The sequence below is a fragment of the Anguilla rostrata genome, chromosome 13 (assembly GCF_018555375.3).
Source record: "Anguilla rostrata isolate EN2019 chromosome 13, ASM1855537v3, whole genome shotgun sequence".
NCBI classification, from domain to species: Eukaryota; Metazoa; Chordata; class Actinopteri; order Anguilliformes; family Anguillidae; genus Anguilla; species Anguilla rostrata.
In genome coordinates this window covers 29,994,651-30,011,532 of record NC_057945.1, presented here as the reverse complement: position 1 = coordinate 30,011,532, position 16,882 = coordinate 29,994,651, and the positions used below count along the sequence as shown (strand labels likewise).

Genomic DNA, 16,882 nt, shown 5'->3' with positions numbered 1-16,882 from the left:
GTCTAATTTGTATTCATTGACCTTGTTTCTACTTTTGCAATCTCAAACTTGAATTGTTCAGCAGTGATTGTGGTAGCTGTGAAATGTGATTTTTAATTTTTTTCATTCCAAAGTTTGACTTGAACTTGAAGACTGGCGACTTGGACCTGGACCCAGCCTTGTGTAATGGTGACTCATGTTGGTCTGGATGTTGAATGACTACAACACCGACTCAATCACAGGCAAGTAAAATGCTCAATGTTTTTAACGTATTAAAACTCCCTGTTCCTTGTTTGCCATGTGCAAAAAAGAAGGAAAGAACATCAAGAACAGTTTGAGCAATTCCAATGAGAAAAACAAACAAACACAGACTTAAAATCGCTGGCAGGGTTTCCTCTCTGGCGCCCTGTACCCCTGCCACCACGAATCAGTAAAGGGCAGGAGTCAGAGGGGCTTGGCCATGTTCCAAGACTCTAATCCCACCCACGTGTGCCCTGGACTGCACGTCCCAGGATCCCACAGGCCTCAGGCCCGGAGGGGGAGATTAACCCTGATGCCAGCAGAGAGTGCTGTAACACTCTGTGAAAGACATGAGAAGCACACCGCTTCAAAAACAAGTGACCGCAGTCCGTTTCCTGTCCAATGGTATAATAACATTGTGAAATGAATATTACAAAGGTGTGTGCCCGCAGCTCTTGTAAAGGGGTCCAGTAACTCCAGTTTATCCAAGCTAATCTCCCAGCAGTAGGTCTTCTTATACCCTACTTCCCCAGGCCCAGTGCATGCCTCAGTACAGTCTCCATGCAATTAAAGCAAAGCCTGGTATTGACCATGAGGCTAAACATAGCTGAGGGGTGCAGCAGAGGTCCCATGCAGTTAGAACACTACCCAACGATCCGGAGGAGTGGTCAGACCAGCTCAAAGAACTGGGTGTAGGAAGTGATTCGGGGTCTGGAATCTGCACAATCTCCAATGCAGCATAACAGCCTTCACGCTCTGTCTCAGGGGATCAGTTAGCACTAAGACATCTGTGTTTTAATTTCTAATCACTGGCTTACCGGCAATAAAATAGCAATAAATGCCAAATGACGTACAAGGATTGTACACACAGAGCTTTTGCGTGTGCTGTTTTTGTTTAGTTTAGTTCTGTATCAGCTGTGCTTTTTCCTTCACAGGAAGAGAAAGCATTCATAATACCACATTCATTTCCCTTTACAGTGAGGGGAATATCATGGCCACTAAAATAATATTAGGTCATTATATCTGTTCTGTGTTCCAACCATTATGTTTAGTACATAAAGATAGGTGGAGAGTGTTAGTAAGAGACATACGATTATAAACCATTTTGAACTTTCAGTTGGCCCTTCACTGTAATAATGTTGTGCTTGCTGAACGCTAACATTTGGGGAAAAAATGTAATCTGTTAAAAGTACAGGCTCTATATATTTGTACAGACAGTTTTATGGTCAGTCTAGATAATAACAACGTGAAGCCACTGGCCTTCATTCAGCAGACACCATTAAACCACGGTTAATGCCATCGCTTCAGAAAATCACTGCCGCAGGCGCAAACTGCGGTCCGAAGTCGCTCATTAAGGGAAGACAGGAAGTCGGCCCAATTTTCAGAGAAAGAACCTCTGGAGATGTCGAACATCCTCTGCCGGTGCCCACCACTCCAATCTGTACGACGAACAACAGCGGGAAACCGTGCCTCAAGCTGTCCGTTTTCGACATTCCTCCTCTCCAGAGCTCAAAGCAGGAACAGTAATCTGCTCCACAGACAACCGAGCAGTCAGATGACCTATTGTGTAGGAAAACAAAACTATTTTATTTCCTTCACCCCCCCCCCCCCCACCTATTTCATCTGTTGGATTCTGACAAGAAGAATTACAAGAAAAAATTTGCACAAGGCTTCTGTTCATAAGGAAACATCTTGCCTTAATAAAATCTTTGTGCTTTTGATTTTAAACCACAAGCACACACACATGATGACGGAGAACTCGATGAATAGTTTAATTATGCAGCTCCAAATTAAAGAGACAGTGTCCCGTTGTTTACTTGGGTGGCACTGGAACAGGCAGCAGACAGTAGCTCGCTGTCCCTAAGTCTCTCCTGCTGAGCATGCTCAGTTCGCTCCAGTCGGTCACAGCCTCAATGTGACCACAGTGAGTATAAATAAACAGAGGGCAGGTTGAGCCTCATGCTTACTGGGCTCCCTCAGCTATCCCTGGGGCTGCTGGTGTGTCACAGGGGAGGAGGGCGCCATCTGTTGGTCACCAGCGGCACTGCGTTCATCTGACGCCTCCTATTGGTAACTCCCTGAGGAACCATGACCCCTGGTCAAGACTAGGAAAGAGAGTGGACACTAGGAGCCAGTCAGCAGCAGCACAGTACGTGTCACTCAATTATTAGGGGATCCAGACAGATCACTCATTTCAAGAGAAGAGGAAGGAAAGACGAACCAGATGCACAGGGGGGTGGGGCTGTGCTGAGCCTGATGTAAATACCACACCAGTCCTTCCCAGCACAGTCCCATCTCATAACATTTATCATAACGGAATCAAGCGTCCTCCATTAAGGGATTACAGGGTCTGATATGATATCCTGCCATTTTTTATATTAAAGAATGTTTTTAATGGAAATCATGACTGAATTTCCAGACACACTGGCTGCCTTTCTCTGCTCTTATGAGACGCAGAACTGAAATGTGACAGAGGGATAGAGGGAGCTTTATTACGAAAATTAAATATGTTACATAATTCACTGGAATGTGAAAAAGTGGACATTAAATCAAATATCCCATTTCCCAAAAGCCACTGCTAAGCCATACATAAAGGCTTTTAGGCGGAGAATATATGTGTATATCAAATGTGCTTCTTATTGATATTTCCAGAGAAATATATACAGGCACACCTCACAAAAACCCATCCACATGCATTAGGCCACTTCACTGGATAGGGCAGGGAATAAGAGTTTTGCTAACAGTTCAATAAGACCAGATTACCTGCCCACGGACATCTCACCAGATATTAAGACATATTCACCATAGCAGGCTCACAGCAGCCGTACGAAGGGGGGCAGACAGCAGGCGTCTTTCAGGGCAAAGCACAGAGCAATTCCACTGTCCTTGAGCGAGCAGCGAGAGCAGCAGCCTGCACCGGAGGGCTTGGAAACGCAGCTGAGCAGATTCACCAGCACGCTCCTGGGGCCGCCGTCCGGTGCCCCAGCAGCCCCGGCGGCCACTCATCAATTCACCCCGCACGCCGCCCCGTGAACCAAAGGCCCAAACACTGTTACGTGGTCGCCTCAAGGTGAATCCTGACAGTAGCGGTCCTGTAATTTCGTTTCCAAGCAACCGCAGTCGCTTAATTTAAAAATACCGATCGCTCTTTTCATGCACGATTCCCTACTGATTTTGCAAACCTAATGTTTAAAAGGTACTGTTAAAAAAGGTATTCCGATTACAAATGAATAAGACATTTTTAACCAAAGCTGTTTTTGAGAACTGAACTCGGTATTAAGACAGTAAATTTTTCTCCGTTTTGCAGACAGAGAGGATAAAAAAGGTCTGGTGTTCAAATCAAGCGAATGCCTGGCAGACGGCTGAGAAACCCGAGGGGTCTGTCTGTCAGGACGCCACAGGAAACAGCAGACAGAAGCTCAGAGAGCAGCAGCAGCTGACAGGCAGTGGAACGAGGAGACCCTACCGTCCGGGGCCTTCTCGGCTCTCTCACCTCAAACTCCCCGCCTGACACTGTCCCAAATCCTGGTCCACGCGCTGGAGCCTGCCCCCCCCCCCCTGCAGGCCGAGCGCCTCTTTCCCTCGGTCGCCGCCGGTCGGTCAGGGAGCGATACGGGACTCCTGCCTGCGCGGGCGCGAGCTGCTCCTCCGCCCGGGCCTCCTGCCGCTGGTCTGCGGGCTCGCCGGCAGCAGGGCACAGACACTGGGGCCATTGAGCGGCGCGCGGCACCTCCCCGAGCCGCCGTCTGCGCCGGCCCAGGGCGCTGTTTACGTTGGCAGCGGGTATAAAGGCGGCCTTTCTGGTGCCTGTCGCGCTGTACATTTTCCACCTCTGCTCGGGGGGAAGAGCAGACGGCTCAAACAGGGGACCTGCCCCCCACGCCGGCATTATGTCTAAATGGGTCAGACTGCGCTTTTGTGGCCAAGGGAGGACGAAGGGAGTTTATGTTTAATGCGTTAGCCCAAACTCCATTTCAGACGGACTCGCAATGTTTTCTGCAATCCTCCATTTCCACTCAGGATGTGATATCAAACAATTCAGATATGGCTTCAATTCAGATTCAGACGCGGGCTTTCGCGACATGACCGCAACGCGATGAAATTCCACTCTGTCTAGGGCGGGTCACAGATGAAAAAGGTATTTTTGGGACCCGTCACAGGCCGGGCAGAAAATATATTTAGACGAGACCAAATAAGACTTCCATTTTTTAAAGCTTAGTCATGGTGGGCGTTCGTATAAATAAAACAAGTCTGGCCCCAGGAAGACAACGAACACCAGGGACGGGCAAGACTGAAAATAAAACCCGCGGTTCCAAATCTTCATTATCAGATAACAAATCAGCCACTTGACCGATGGAACATTCTGCCCTCTTAGCTGAAGAACAGTTAGGATTAAACACAGGCATATTCAAAGCCTGCCTCTGACTTTGAACTTAAAGCAAACGGCTTATTTCACAAAACAACGTTCGGTATATACATGAGCAGTAGTCTCTTCTGTTGGTTATCATTTATCCCAAAAGATAAGGTGCACGTAGTTATAACTTAAAGTTCCAGCAAAATAACACAATCTAGACTTAGATATTCAGCTATCCTGAAGGCGCCATCTTTGAAAAAAGCAGCTTAATTGCTGAGTGACAGCACAGATTCATATTTCTGAATATTTTGTACTAGAGGCATAAAATTATAAATTCATAGTTTTAGAAATGTCTAGCAGTTTATATGCCCAAGTTTAGTTGTGTGCACATATGGCAAGTTTTATAGTGAGGGCCATGACTTCACAAAGCAGATGGAAAACCCCTGTTGTTGAATTTAGGGGGGAAATTCCTTTGAAAGGCTGAAATGAAAATGCTGAGAAGGAGACCTCAAAGACATAATAGGCCTAGTGTTTCTCAATTCATTTCTTTCTTAATACCTATGAACATATACAATAGCTCGACTTCATTATTGATGTTCATAATGTTAAAATGAACTAATAATCATTCTGACTGACACAATACATTCATGCTTGCTTCTACTACATATTTAACCACTCTTTCAGTAAATAGATCTGAAAGAGTGGTTTAATATGAGGAACTCAACATTTAACATAAGCCTAGCTCAATCTGAAACTTTCATAGAGAGATGTATTCACAGTCTAGAAAGAACATAAGTAAGACATAACTGAGACATGAATCTCCCATTAAATGTATGGATTTCAGCTTTCAATTTTTGGTATTCACATGTGATAGGCCTAATTAACCATGTGACTCAAAATTCAATGCTAGCACAATCTCCAGGACCCAACGTTACAAGGCAGGTAAATCAATTTCAGCTTTCAGCGCAGTGGTGAAGAAAACTGTTTATTTCATGCCATAAACAGTACATAAAAATATTTTATAAATCAACTTAAAAAGAAAAGAACCTTGGCCCGCTTTGAAAAAAGACATTGGCATTGTGCAGTTCCTTAAATTCACACATCAGACAAGCTACAGACAACCACTCTATCAGGACTGGGGAGGGGGGAGGGTGTTTTCATTCTGAAATAATCTCTTTTTGCTGATAGCATCAGTGAACCAATTTACAATCAATATAAAGAATCACGATTCATGTAAATTACACAGAATCACTCCAGTTCATGGATATCAAGGACAATTTCAGAACACGCAGGAACCGTCTGTTTCAAACACAAATAAATGAGACATTGCATAATGTGATTGTAATTTACTCAAGCCGAAGTATGACATTCAACCAGGCGCTCTCTGCCAAAAGCCATTTAGTCACGAGTATCCTTCATCGCTAAGCACAACAACCTCAAATAAACGCTTCTGACCGCAAAATTAAATTTGGCAACACAGGATGCCGGCTCTTCACGGCAGTGAATTAGAGAGCGGTCTCTGTTTGCAAACATTACAGTACATTTGCGCACTCGTTCGTCTTTCACGGTCTCTGGCGACGGGCCTGTAATTACACTTATTACAATACATCTGCGGCCTGTCGATATCTGCATGAGACACACTTTATACATACCAGCTGCAGTGCTGTACACCAAGATAAATCAATAAGCATTAAGCTGAGCCCTTATTTTTTTTAAAAAGGGACTGTTGTCTGGGTATTTTATTAAGCCCCACTCCACTCTTCAGACAGTTATGCAAAGCTCAAACTGACTGAGTGTCTTTTTCCCTTACATGTGCCAGATCTCCTACAGTGCAAAAGACCTCTTCAGTGGTCGCTCACAGGCTAATCTGAGCCAAATCAGCCTCTTGGGCTGGGAATTCCTAGACTTTTCCTCAAGACAGAGACACAGACAGATGGCCAAAGCACAAAAAATAAGAGACTAAGAGGACAGATTTTAAAAAGTTGGAACATGGTTTAGTCAACAAAATTTATGTCAGTCCAAAAGGACTGGAAGGGGTTTCCCCTAATGACACCGAAACAGATGCGTTTGCACGATGCATGTGTGAGTCCAATCCTAACAAACACTGGACATAGTAATCAATTCAAAAGAGCCTCGACAGAACCGTCATCATTGCATCATCATAGATGGAGTAGTGATGATTACAAAAAGGCATTTTTTTAAAAGCTAGTTTAAAACCAGTTAACAGGCAGTACGGAAAACAGAGAATGAGACAGATTTGGATCATTTGCACATTGGAACAACTGTTTCAAATGCAATATCATCCCTTCCTTACCACCTTCTTCACAGAATAATGGCCAGAATAGCTGCACAGCCTGCTGCTATATTGCTTACCATGTTTCCACCGACTAGACAGCAGAACTGGTGATGACGGGTTTGGTGAATATTATCCATAGACTACAGAGCTGGTGATGAAGAGGTTGGTGGCTGAGATTCACTTAAGCACAGATCAGTGATGTAATGGCTGGTAGCTGACCTCCAGGCAAAAGTCTTGGTCCCCAAAGGGGCTCAGCCTGCCATGACTGTTTTACGCTGCTCTCCTCTGAGACAACAGGGCTCCATGAAGACCTTCACCTCCCAGAACAATACCGCTAATCCGCCGATCTCTCTGCTACAGCCAGATGTTTGGACAACTTGCAGTGTCAGGCGTTCGCCCGTTTGTCAAAGGAAATCCTGCCCTGGTGTCAGCCCTCTCTTTTTTCCAAAACGTCGCAAATCTGAGCCGTCCCCCGGCGTACAGGAGCACAAACAAGCCATGCGAACGGGAGGGAGTCAGCAACACTGAACCGATGGTTACCAAGGAAGTTTAGACTTCCGTAAGGGTGTGACACGCTGGCGTGAAGATAAGCAGCATGCTTTCCCAGAAGACTGTTGTGAAACATGCCCCGAGCCGTTTCAAATAAACGGCGGTTTTGAAACACAAAAATTTTACAATACGTTCTGATCGCCAGGGTGACTGTACAGTTCAAACAACTTTGTGCTTTAGCGTAAGGACCAATATTTAGCATTTAATGCAGTCTCATTGTTTTATCCAAATAATGTCTCATTCAGGTCAATGAAGACCATTCAAAAGGTGTGCAGTAGCTACACGAGGTTTTAAAGAAATGCATTACCCCTGCGCAGATGTACTGACCTGGCTGTTCATATCCTCTAAAGGCTGCGATTAGAGTGCATTCAACCCTTTCCTCTTCCAGTAAAAAAGGAAGGCCAGTCAGCAGAACTACAGTGTATTATAGTTTTTAAAAAGGGAGGATGTCACGAGGAAAGACATTTCAGGAAGGAAAGAAGGGCGATTGTTTTTCAGGAAGAAAAGAAAAATGCGTACAGTATCTTGGGAGAGAAGAACGCCGAACTCCCCCGCCAGCCTTTTGTCTTCATGAATGGCACCTAAAACAAAAAAGCTAGCCTATACGATGGGCTACTTGTCTCCAACGCCCACATTCCTACTCCCATTCCACCGTTCTCTAAAAGAGTCAGGAGAGAATCTCTTTAGATAAAGGTGGGTAAACTGCACCAAAACGGACAAGAAACATCAAGATCATAGGGACCAGCAAACGGAAGGATCAAGTAGTGGTTTAGTGAAAGATTTTCTTTTTTTTCCAGGAAAAAAAAAACCCTAATCGGGCCCTGAGGGCCTCCATGCTGAACACAAGTCCCAGCATATTTTGGGAAGGCGGCCTGGCTCCCGTGAATCTGCCAAATTTGACGTAACGGATATACAGTACAAGCTGACACTCCTTGTGGCCGGCCGTCCCTGCCTTTAGGGCTCATTCTTAACATACAGTTGAGGTCACGAGCACTACCACAATAAGGAGACTGCCTCAGAACATACACACCCTGTGGCAGGAACCTCACACTACTCCAATCACTTCCTGCTCCTCCTCCTCCTCCTCCTCTACCTCCACTGATTCAGCACCAACACCACTGTCCTCTCCAAGCCAAACTCATACCATCCCACAAGGGCCACTCCCAATAACCTGCAAATGCTGCCTTTAAAATAACCAGCTTTTTTTTAGATCTGTATAAGTTAAAAAAGGTCACATCCAGTTCCATTTTTCAGCTCAATAAACTTTTTTGAGAACAATTCATTGACTTTATGAGAAGCCCAATTACAGTCAGAGTGTGGAACAGATGTAGTAAGACTCTGGCATGTGCTTTCACTAAACGTCTTCTTTACAAATGACCCAGCAGTGACTAATTCACCCCTCTGTTCATCTAACCCAAACAGTGTAACAAACCCATCGCTGATTTCCAGAAGAGGGAGTGCAGTGCTGTCCCTCTGTTTGCCGTCCAAAAACTGGGAAACCCTGAGTCGAAGCTAAAAAACCTATTACTGCATCTACAGTAATGGAAAACGCCAAGGACAAACACCAATTAGTTGGACAGCGTGCAGAAAATATGTGTGCATTCCAAGCAAAGCAGAAAAACAGATTACAGAGAGGAGCTCTATCCTGGTCGTAAATCTGGAATAAGTCTCATAGGCAGGCACACGAGCACGAGCAGGAGCAGGTTAACCCTTAATGTGCTGGTAATCACTGTTATGAGAGATTCAGCAGGCAATGGAAGAAGAGAGCAGTCAACTGCACATCTGGGAGGAATTTTTCTCTCTCACGGCGTCCTTGCGGTCATTGTGATGGGTGGCAGTCTTGGCTGCGGACCGATCGACTGTCAGTGACCTTCCCCAATGTGTCTGAGGTCTTTGTGCTTTGCGACAGCACCATAATGAGAGGGCGAAATATGACCCCTGCATCACTGGGCATAGTCCAGTGCACCATGCTCTGTCTGGATATGTAATGCATTTTAGAGCACCTTTGTGAGGAGAAAACATCACTCTGGCACATCATCCCTTCATGTTCGAGCACAGTGCAAGTCTTAATGAGTGGCAGTCATTTTTTTTGGCATAAAAGAAGAGCTGTACCTTGTTATCACAGCATCAATGCTTTCCAAAGGAAGGACACAAAGGAACATAAAATCATCTGAAAACACAGCACTTCAAACACCATTCTTAGAAGTGCGTCAGTGTCCGCACGCCTGACGAACAATCGACATCGCACTGCAAACACAGAAGCGGAGGGCGGATCCCTTTGGCCAGCAAATCAGTTTCCTCCATTGGGCTAATTATTTAAGCCCCTCGATTAGCAGGGATTTTCCAACCCCCACCAGGACATACTAATCAGGGCTGGGGGAGAGAGGAACGCCTAGCGAGCGAGGGAGGGAGGGATGGAATTAGAGGGAGAAGTAGCGGGAGAGAGAAACCCGCTTCACAAACAGCAGGAAACCAGCTTTTCATGGGACTGCGTTGCTGGAAAGTTTTGCTTGGCAGAGGTCTGGGAACAGCGGGTCCACTGTGAAAGCAGTAGTCTGATGTGCTGGCTTCAGGCACAAAAAGGTGCTACAGACTCCCAATGTAAAGGCCTCTTTATTTACCAAATAATGTCACATCACATTGCACCTTCACACAACCATGTTGTTCCAGCCATTTAGTGTGTGAGATAGCCTAATGCTTTTACTATACTTTACTGAAAATAAAAATGCGTAAAAAATACATTCGACATTCTTCATGAAATAAACCCTCATTATTACTTAAATTACTACATATTTGATATTTATGATATTTATTAAAAGCATAAAGCTGGTCTAGTGAGGTGACCATGCAAACATGAACAGGCCCTACTTTCAGCAAAAGCTTTCAAATGATTAAACAAGAATTGCTGCCATTATGTATGCATTACTAATCAATATTTAATCTTCATTTCACTGTGAAGGTACAAGTTGGAACTCATTTCTCTTTCACGCAGAGACAACCCAGAGAAACAAGGCCAGGGATCTGAAGGAACGGCATGACCAATGAGTTGCAGATTACAAGTCCAGATTGAGGGGGTCGGTTCAGCGATGGATGAAATGAATTGTAGAATGAGGCAAGGCTATGACAATGGCGTGTCAGCCAGTCTTGTCCCTGATTGATATAACAACAAAATATTTGGCCAGTCTGTCTCAAAGCGAGGTAGACCACGTTTACCAGAAGCCACAAACCTTGAATAATGACTTTGAGACGCACTTGGTTATTACGGAGTCCTCAAGCCACAAACTGTCAATAACGGCTCTGAGATACAGTTACCGTAAATACAGCCTCCAAAAGAAACCTGAGCTGAATATAGCTACCATGAAGTCCTGACCTTAGTATTCGAGAGCTCTGCAAGTCACCCAAGTGTGGCCCCTTTGGAGCTGCCCGAAGATAACTTGTCTACCGAGAATGTGCCTGTCCAAAGCAGTTCAATGTCACATCATCTTTCTACCACTCCCACGCTTTGCACTGAAAAATAGGAACCTTACACAGTCCCTTCCTGTAAAATTTCCCTTCACTTAAATTCACAGGGGGCAAAGGAAGTACATTAGACAACAACTGAGGCTCAGATCTTTTAAAGGTTAATGGTGTCAGGCTCATTTGAATGTATAATGAGTCGCTGTTGACTCCAATAAATGAAAACAACTCAGGAGGTCACGCGCAAACTGGCACTGAATTTAAACTGTGTAGTGATTTAGGATCCTGTATGCAATTTTAAGACTTCAAACTTGAATACTATCAAAATAATTGTATGCTTTATACAGGCTGGAGTTGAGAAGGCATGTTAAGGTTCGGGAGTTTGGAGACATGTTGCAGGTCACATGCAGTACGAACCTGCTGACGCTTGACAATTTTGACACCTTTTGCAAAAGGCCAGGTAGAGCTAAACATCCCTTACTGTTCTGCTTATGCAAACCGAGGGAGCCAAAGGTAATTCCAAACCACTTTGCCATCAGTCAGCATTTGATCTATGGTAATGCTACACTTTTTAATGCTCTGTTTTAGCTTCCTCCGGCCCTTCACAAACATAAATTTGTTTTGATTATGATTTACAGTACACAGGAAAGATTTATGGGACTACTCCTGTGATGCCACACACATCAGAACAGTACTGTCTAAACGCAGTCAACTCAGCCTGTTCAAACATTGATGAGACAAAAATAACAACTGCAAACAAACAACACTCTGTTTTCCAACTGATTCCTTATGTACTTCTCCATAATAATACAAACATAAACACATACATGCTGCTTTTACTACTAATAATACTCATCATAATGACAAAAACAACAACATCTCATACTCACACTCTTTCACATAAAAGATTCCAGTGTTAAAAACTGCTGCATCATCCTACCAGTGGAAGACACCTTGAGAAAAGTACCACTGACACAGAAAGCACTCCATCTTCTGGAATTATAGAACTCTCGTCCAGGGATTTACCTTCAGAGGAGCCCTTGCTGTTCCTGAGGATCAGTGCTGCCTTGTTTTCCCTTTACGCGGCCTTCGAAAAATAGGACAACTGTTTGTATGCACAACCTTCAGAGCGCAGGCTCCCAAGTGCTGATGGTGCTGAAGAAAAGGAAGGATGACCTCTGTGCACATGCTGGTGAGTCACAGCCCAGCTCTTCCCTTCAGAGAGACAGACAGCCTGCCTCGGTCCGCCTCTTAATAACAAGGTGAATTCTGGAGGAGGTGAAGAACGCTCTCCTGTGTTCTTCCTCCCTCTCAGATGAACACAGAGCAGCCAGTCTGGCATTTTCAGCTCATCCCCTTTAGAGATAATGTAATATAATAATATGGCAGATAATGTTGTGGGTTCCATTTTATCAGGGCAAGAGAGCGGGGAATTCTTGCCACTGAACAATAATGACTTTAGCCTGGTTATTATACCTGCCCACCCCCCCTCCCCAAAAAAGAGAGAAAATATACACACACCCAAAAACAGACAAAACAAATCTAAATTTAAGACACAACAACACTATTTCAAAGACGCTGCTAACATGCAGGGCTCATGAGTAGACAAGATAACATCTTTCCTATTTTATTTCACCTGCAGAGGCAGAAAAAAGCAACAAACACAGAAGGGGAAGTGACGTGTCAGTATCAGGAATCTTTCCGAAAAACAAAGGTGTTATCAGCCTTTACTGGGCCTTCTGTTTTCATTTACCAACTATAAAACAAGAATAACTTTAATATGTTATCTATTAACTGTAACCTGATAAAACATATAATGTTATGCCTCTGAAATACCCACATTTTTACTCTGGTGTCAACATCCATTTGAATCTGCGATAACTTGAATAAAATAGGCTCACGTGCTTAAAGCATTTATCAGCACAACAACAGGAGACCCCAGCTGATTCAGCACTTGTGCATAACCACAGAGAATTTCATTATTACTGCATTATCAGATACAAAGCAGATTAATGGAGCATAATCTCCAAAACTCAAAATCCCCTCAAGGGAAAAAATATACAAATACACCCCTCCCCCCCCCACACACACAAAAAAGTGCTGTAGAAACAGAATAAACTGGTTTCAACATAAGTCCAAATGTGTGAGAGAGAGGGAGCAAGCAAGAGAGGAGAGAGAGAGAGAGAGAGAGAGAGAGAGAGAAAGAACGAGAGGGAGAAATAAAGAGCATCATGCAGGGTACATTTAATTAGTTCTAATGGCAGGGCGAGGGAGGCTGTCCATTCGGTAAGCGAGCGTAATTTGTTTAGGTCAGCCATTTCCACAAATTGGGAAGGGCCTGATGTAATGTGCAATCTCAGGAACAATTTCAGAAATCAATGTGCATTCATCACCGAGCCGCCTCGGCACAGCCATACGTTTAATTGAAAAGCCACAAAAGGAGGACGGCCTCTCCCTCTCTCTCCCTCTCTCTTCCTCTCCCTCTCTCCCCCTCTCTCTTTCTCTCCCTCTCCCTCTCTCCCCCTCTCTCTTCCTCTCCCCTCTCCCTCTCCCCCTTTCTCGCTCTCTCTCTCTCCACACCCCTGGCAGGAATGTATGTGGCTCCCCGGGGAGACCAGGCTTGCTCACGACTGAGGGGCATGAGAGGCCGGTTGCTTTTTTTTTTAAAGCTGGAAGTTAAGGCGCCCGTTCCGCTTACTAAGCAAAGCCCCGTGTCCTCCGGCTGCGCCGCATCACAGCGCGGATGACATCAGACTACGGAATGCAGGAGCAGCGCGCCCGCGCAGCTGCAGTCTGCGCTGCCTGGCACCTGCCGAGCCTGCGCCCCGTAAACACCGGCTGCTGCTGCTGCGGCAGCCCGGCGAGCGCCTGCCCCGCACCCGCACCCGCACCGCACCCGCTCTGCACCCGCTCCGCGCGCGCCCCGCACCCGCTCCGCACACGCTCCGAACACGCTCTGTACCAGCTCCACACACCCGCTCCCTTGCTGTAAATCCACCTACCTCTCAGAGCTTCCTCCCTCCGGCCGGAGACCGGCAAAAACATCAGCAGCGCCCTGCCGGAGCCGGGACGCTCTCCCTCTCTCCCTCTCTCTCTCTCTCTCTCTCTCTGCGGTAGGCTTGGCGTAACAGCGGCTAGGGGGAGAGGGAAGCGGCGGCGTCCGGCGGATGGCAGGGTGGGGGGAGCCGCGAGGCTGGGATGACAGAGAGAGCGCCAGGGACCTCCAGCCGACGGATTAACTGATCTGCACGTTCACCTAAACAACGATGAGCTGGGCTGGGCTGGGCCCTGAGGCTCTCTACCCCTCCTCCCTCTCCCCTCTCTCTCTCTCTCTCTCTCACTCTCTCTGTCACTCACTTTCCCTCTCCAGCTCTCTGCTCTCTCCCCCTCCCCCTTACTTCATCACACCCTCCATCTCTCTTTTCCCCCCCTCTCTCTCTCCCTCTCTCTCTCTCTTTCTTTTCCCCGTCAGCACGGCTGTGAACAGTGTGGATCTGCTGGTTCTGTGTGTTGTGCCTGATGCTGTGTGCTGCGTGCTACGAGGCAGCACTGCAAGGTCACTGCTCGTTCCTGGACAAGCAGAAGAGGAGTGGGGGAGCTGTAAGCAGCAGCAAAGAAAGGAGAGGAGAGGACAGAGAAGAGAGGAGAGGAGAGGACAAGAAAGAAAGCAGGCGAGGAGAAGAAAGAAGAGAGGAGAGGATAGGTCAGAGGAGAAGAGAGAGGGGGCGGAGGATCACTACGACAACATTAGAGATCTGAGCCATATGTGCCCCAGCACACACCCACACAAGTGCCACTTCACACAAACAAGCGATTCCATCAGGAAAGGAGGATGACAACAGAAGAGAAAAACGAAGACTAACCCTCAACCTTGCACAGCCTCGTCTGAGCACAGCTGCTCTCCATCTCGCTTAGCTTCTTTTTGCTTGCACTATTTTGTCAGACAGAAACCTGCTAAAGATGCTCAGTCCTGTCATGTCCAAGTGCATATCCACCCCAACACTTACTGTGGCAGCAGCACGCGGTGGCAGGCAAGCAGAGACATCGGCGGTGGCATTCCAGCGAGGTACGAATACCTGACAATCTGACGCCCCTGTTCCCCAACCCTCTCCATCAGGAGGCGGTACAGAATGCGCTCCCCACCCACCTCAGGGCACGATTACTGGTCCGTGCGTTTTCCTCTGACTCCCGTTCGTGGGATTAACAGTAATGGGATTGTTGCTTTTGACAGGTGGTGTCCCTGATTGGCTCAAGTTCAGCTTAGCTTTTAAAAACATTACACGGGACCAAGTCTTCAACGGCAATACTTGAAAGAGCTTCATAGTCAATAGGCCAGAGAAGTTACTCCTACAGAGTAACAGCACCATGACTCAAGCTTGTTTGCCTTCCTTACAGGGCAAAGGCCCCTGCAGTAGAATCGGATAGGCCTACAATTTTATCTAATGACGTGCTTTTGAGCGCTGGAAAATTAATGTTCCACACTAATGCACATGCATACAGAGCTCCTGACAGCTTCCCCTGGGGTTTCGTACATCTATTACACAGAAGAAACTCAACTTTTTCTTCCCAAAAGCTTAATGAATTTCACAATCCTCTGTAGAGTTCGCAAAAAAAGAACACCCAGTTTTTGGGGTGAGATTATTCTGGAAAGTAATCTTCTTTCTGAGTATTTTTGCACATGCTGAAATGTTTCATTTCACTTTTCCTGGGTGAGAAGAACACGACCTAATGAAGCAAAATATTGCTGTGCCTTTCCGAGATGCACACCAGGATAACCACCAGTGCTTCAAACTGGACCTCTCCCAGTACAGACACATCACATGATCCTCTCGAGACCTTGGAATTCCCTGTCCCCGTGGTAACCATCACGCCGACCCCTCCCCACCCATAAAGACTCATAAACCGACAGAGCTCCTTGGAAACAGCCTGATGTAAGCTAGAAGAATAATTAAACAGGGAACGGAAAATAAATTTCGAAGTTAATCTCCGTGGAGAGGACTGCAAGCTGGCAGGCAGGCAGGCAACAGGAAAGGAGAGGAGAGGAAGGACAGAATGACGCAGCGCACTATGCCCCTCCGACCGCTCTCCGTGTCCCTCTTCGCGAAGCAGCCTCTCACCTCGGACCACCTTCGGCTGTCACGCACATTAACTCACCCGTGCCTGTGAATCACGCACTGTCGTGCGCCAACGAATCGGGAAGAATGTGCGACCCTGAGTGGTGCAGAGAGCGCACTTCAGAATCCTATTAAGCATCAGAACTGTGAGTACTGCCAAGGGGAAGCTACACTCGGGATCGGGATCTGAGGTAACTGTCCCTCTGCTTCCTTGTAGTAAGTTAGCAGGATGGGTGACAAGTGAACAACTATCCCAATGGTTTGAATGAACAAAATTCTCAGGCGTAAGCTTTTATGAAATTCAAGGGAGAAGTTACTGCAAAAGTGGGACATTTACAAATGGCCCTGAGGTAAAACATAAGTAAAAAAAAATCACCTGTAAAATCTCAGCCATCATATAGTCATTAATGATGACATCTGAGTACAACATTGGGTAGTTATCTTTACTCATTATCTCCCTAGACCATTAAGATATCAGCACACATTCTTCTTTCTTAATACTGCTGTGACAAACCTCTTTCAGCCCAAGTGAAGCACTGCCTTCATTCAATGAATCACCCTGTATGGCATCGCGCGCACACTAATCACAGATTATTGGATTAATGACCATCAACATGGCACACAAGCAACATATTTGATGCGATTATGGATTTGCCACACAGTTCTTAGGGGAGAAGATGTCGCAATTTAATTTTCACAGTAGAATAACTTCCTTGAATTAGAAAGTGATGACACAGCCTTGGAAAACCCCAGTGAGAAAAAGCCCCACAGAGCGAATTTCCGGCAGTTTATTCGCCCACTCCACCCAACCCATCTATGACACAGAACACAGAACCAATATAGGGCAGAATATTTATGGTCTCTATTTTGGGGTCTGTATTTCTGAGAAAATAA

The 16,882-nt window shown here is 46.0% G+C and overlaps 1 protein-coding gene across 10 annotated transcripts in view; it reads right to left on the bottom strand.

Annotated features, from left to right (window-relative positions):
• Positions 1 to 16,882, bottom strand: part of iqsec1b (IQ motif and Sec7 domain ArfGEF 1b) — a 178,570-nt gene that overhangs the window by 37,714 nt on the left and 123,974 nt on the right. Inside the window, exon 1 of one of the 10 annotated variants that reach the window (XM_064305807.1) lies at positions 14,882 to 14,991. The exons of 8 other annotated variants lie outside the window; for them this stretch is intronic. In XM_064305807.1, coding sequence (XP_064161877.1) covers positions 14,882 to 14,988 — 107 coding nt within the window. In that variant the 5' untranslated portion in view covers positions 14,989 to 14,991. Of the gene's footprint in view, positions 1 to 13,876; positions 14,068 to 14,881; positions 14,992 to 16,882 lie in introns of those variants that run through there. One more of the 10 variants, XM_064305813.1, reaches the window with a different exon arrangement.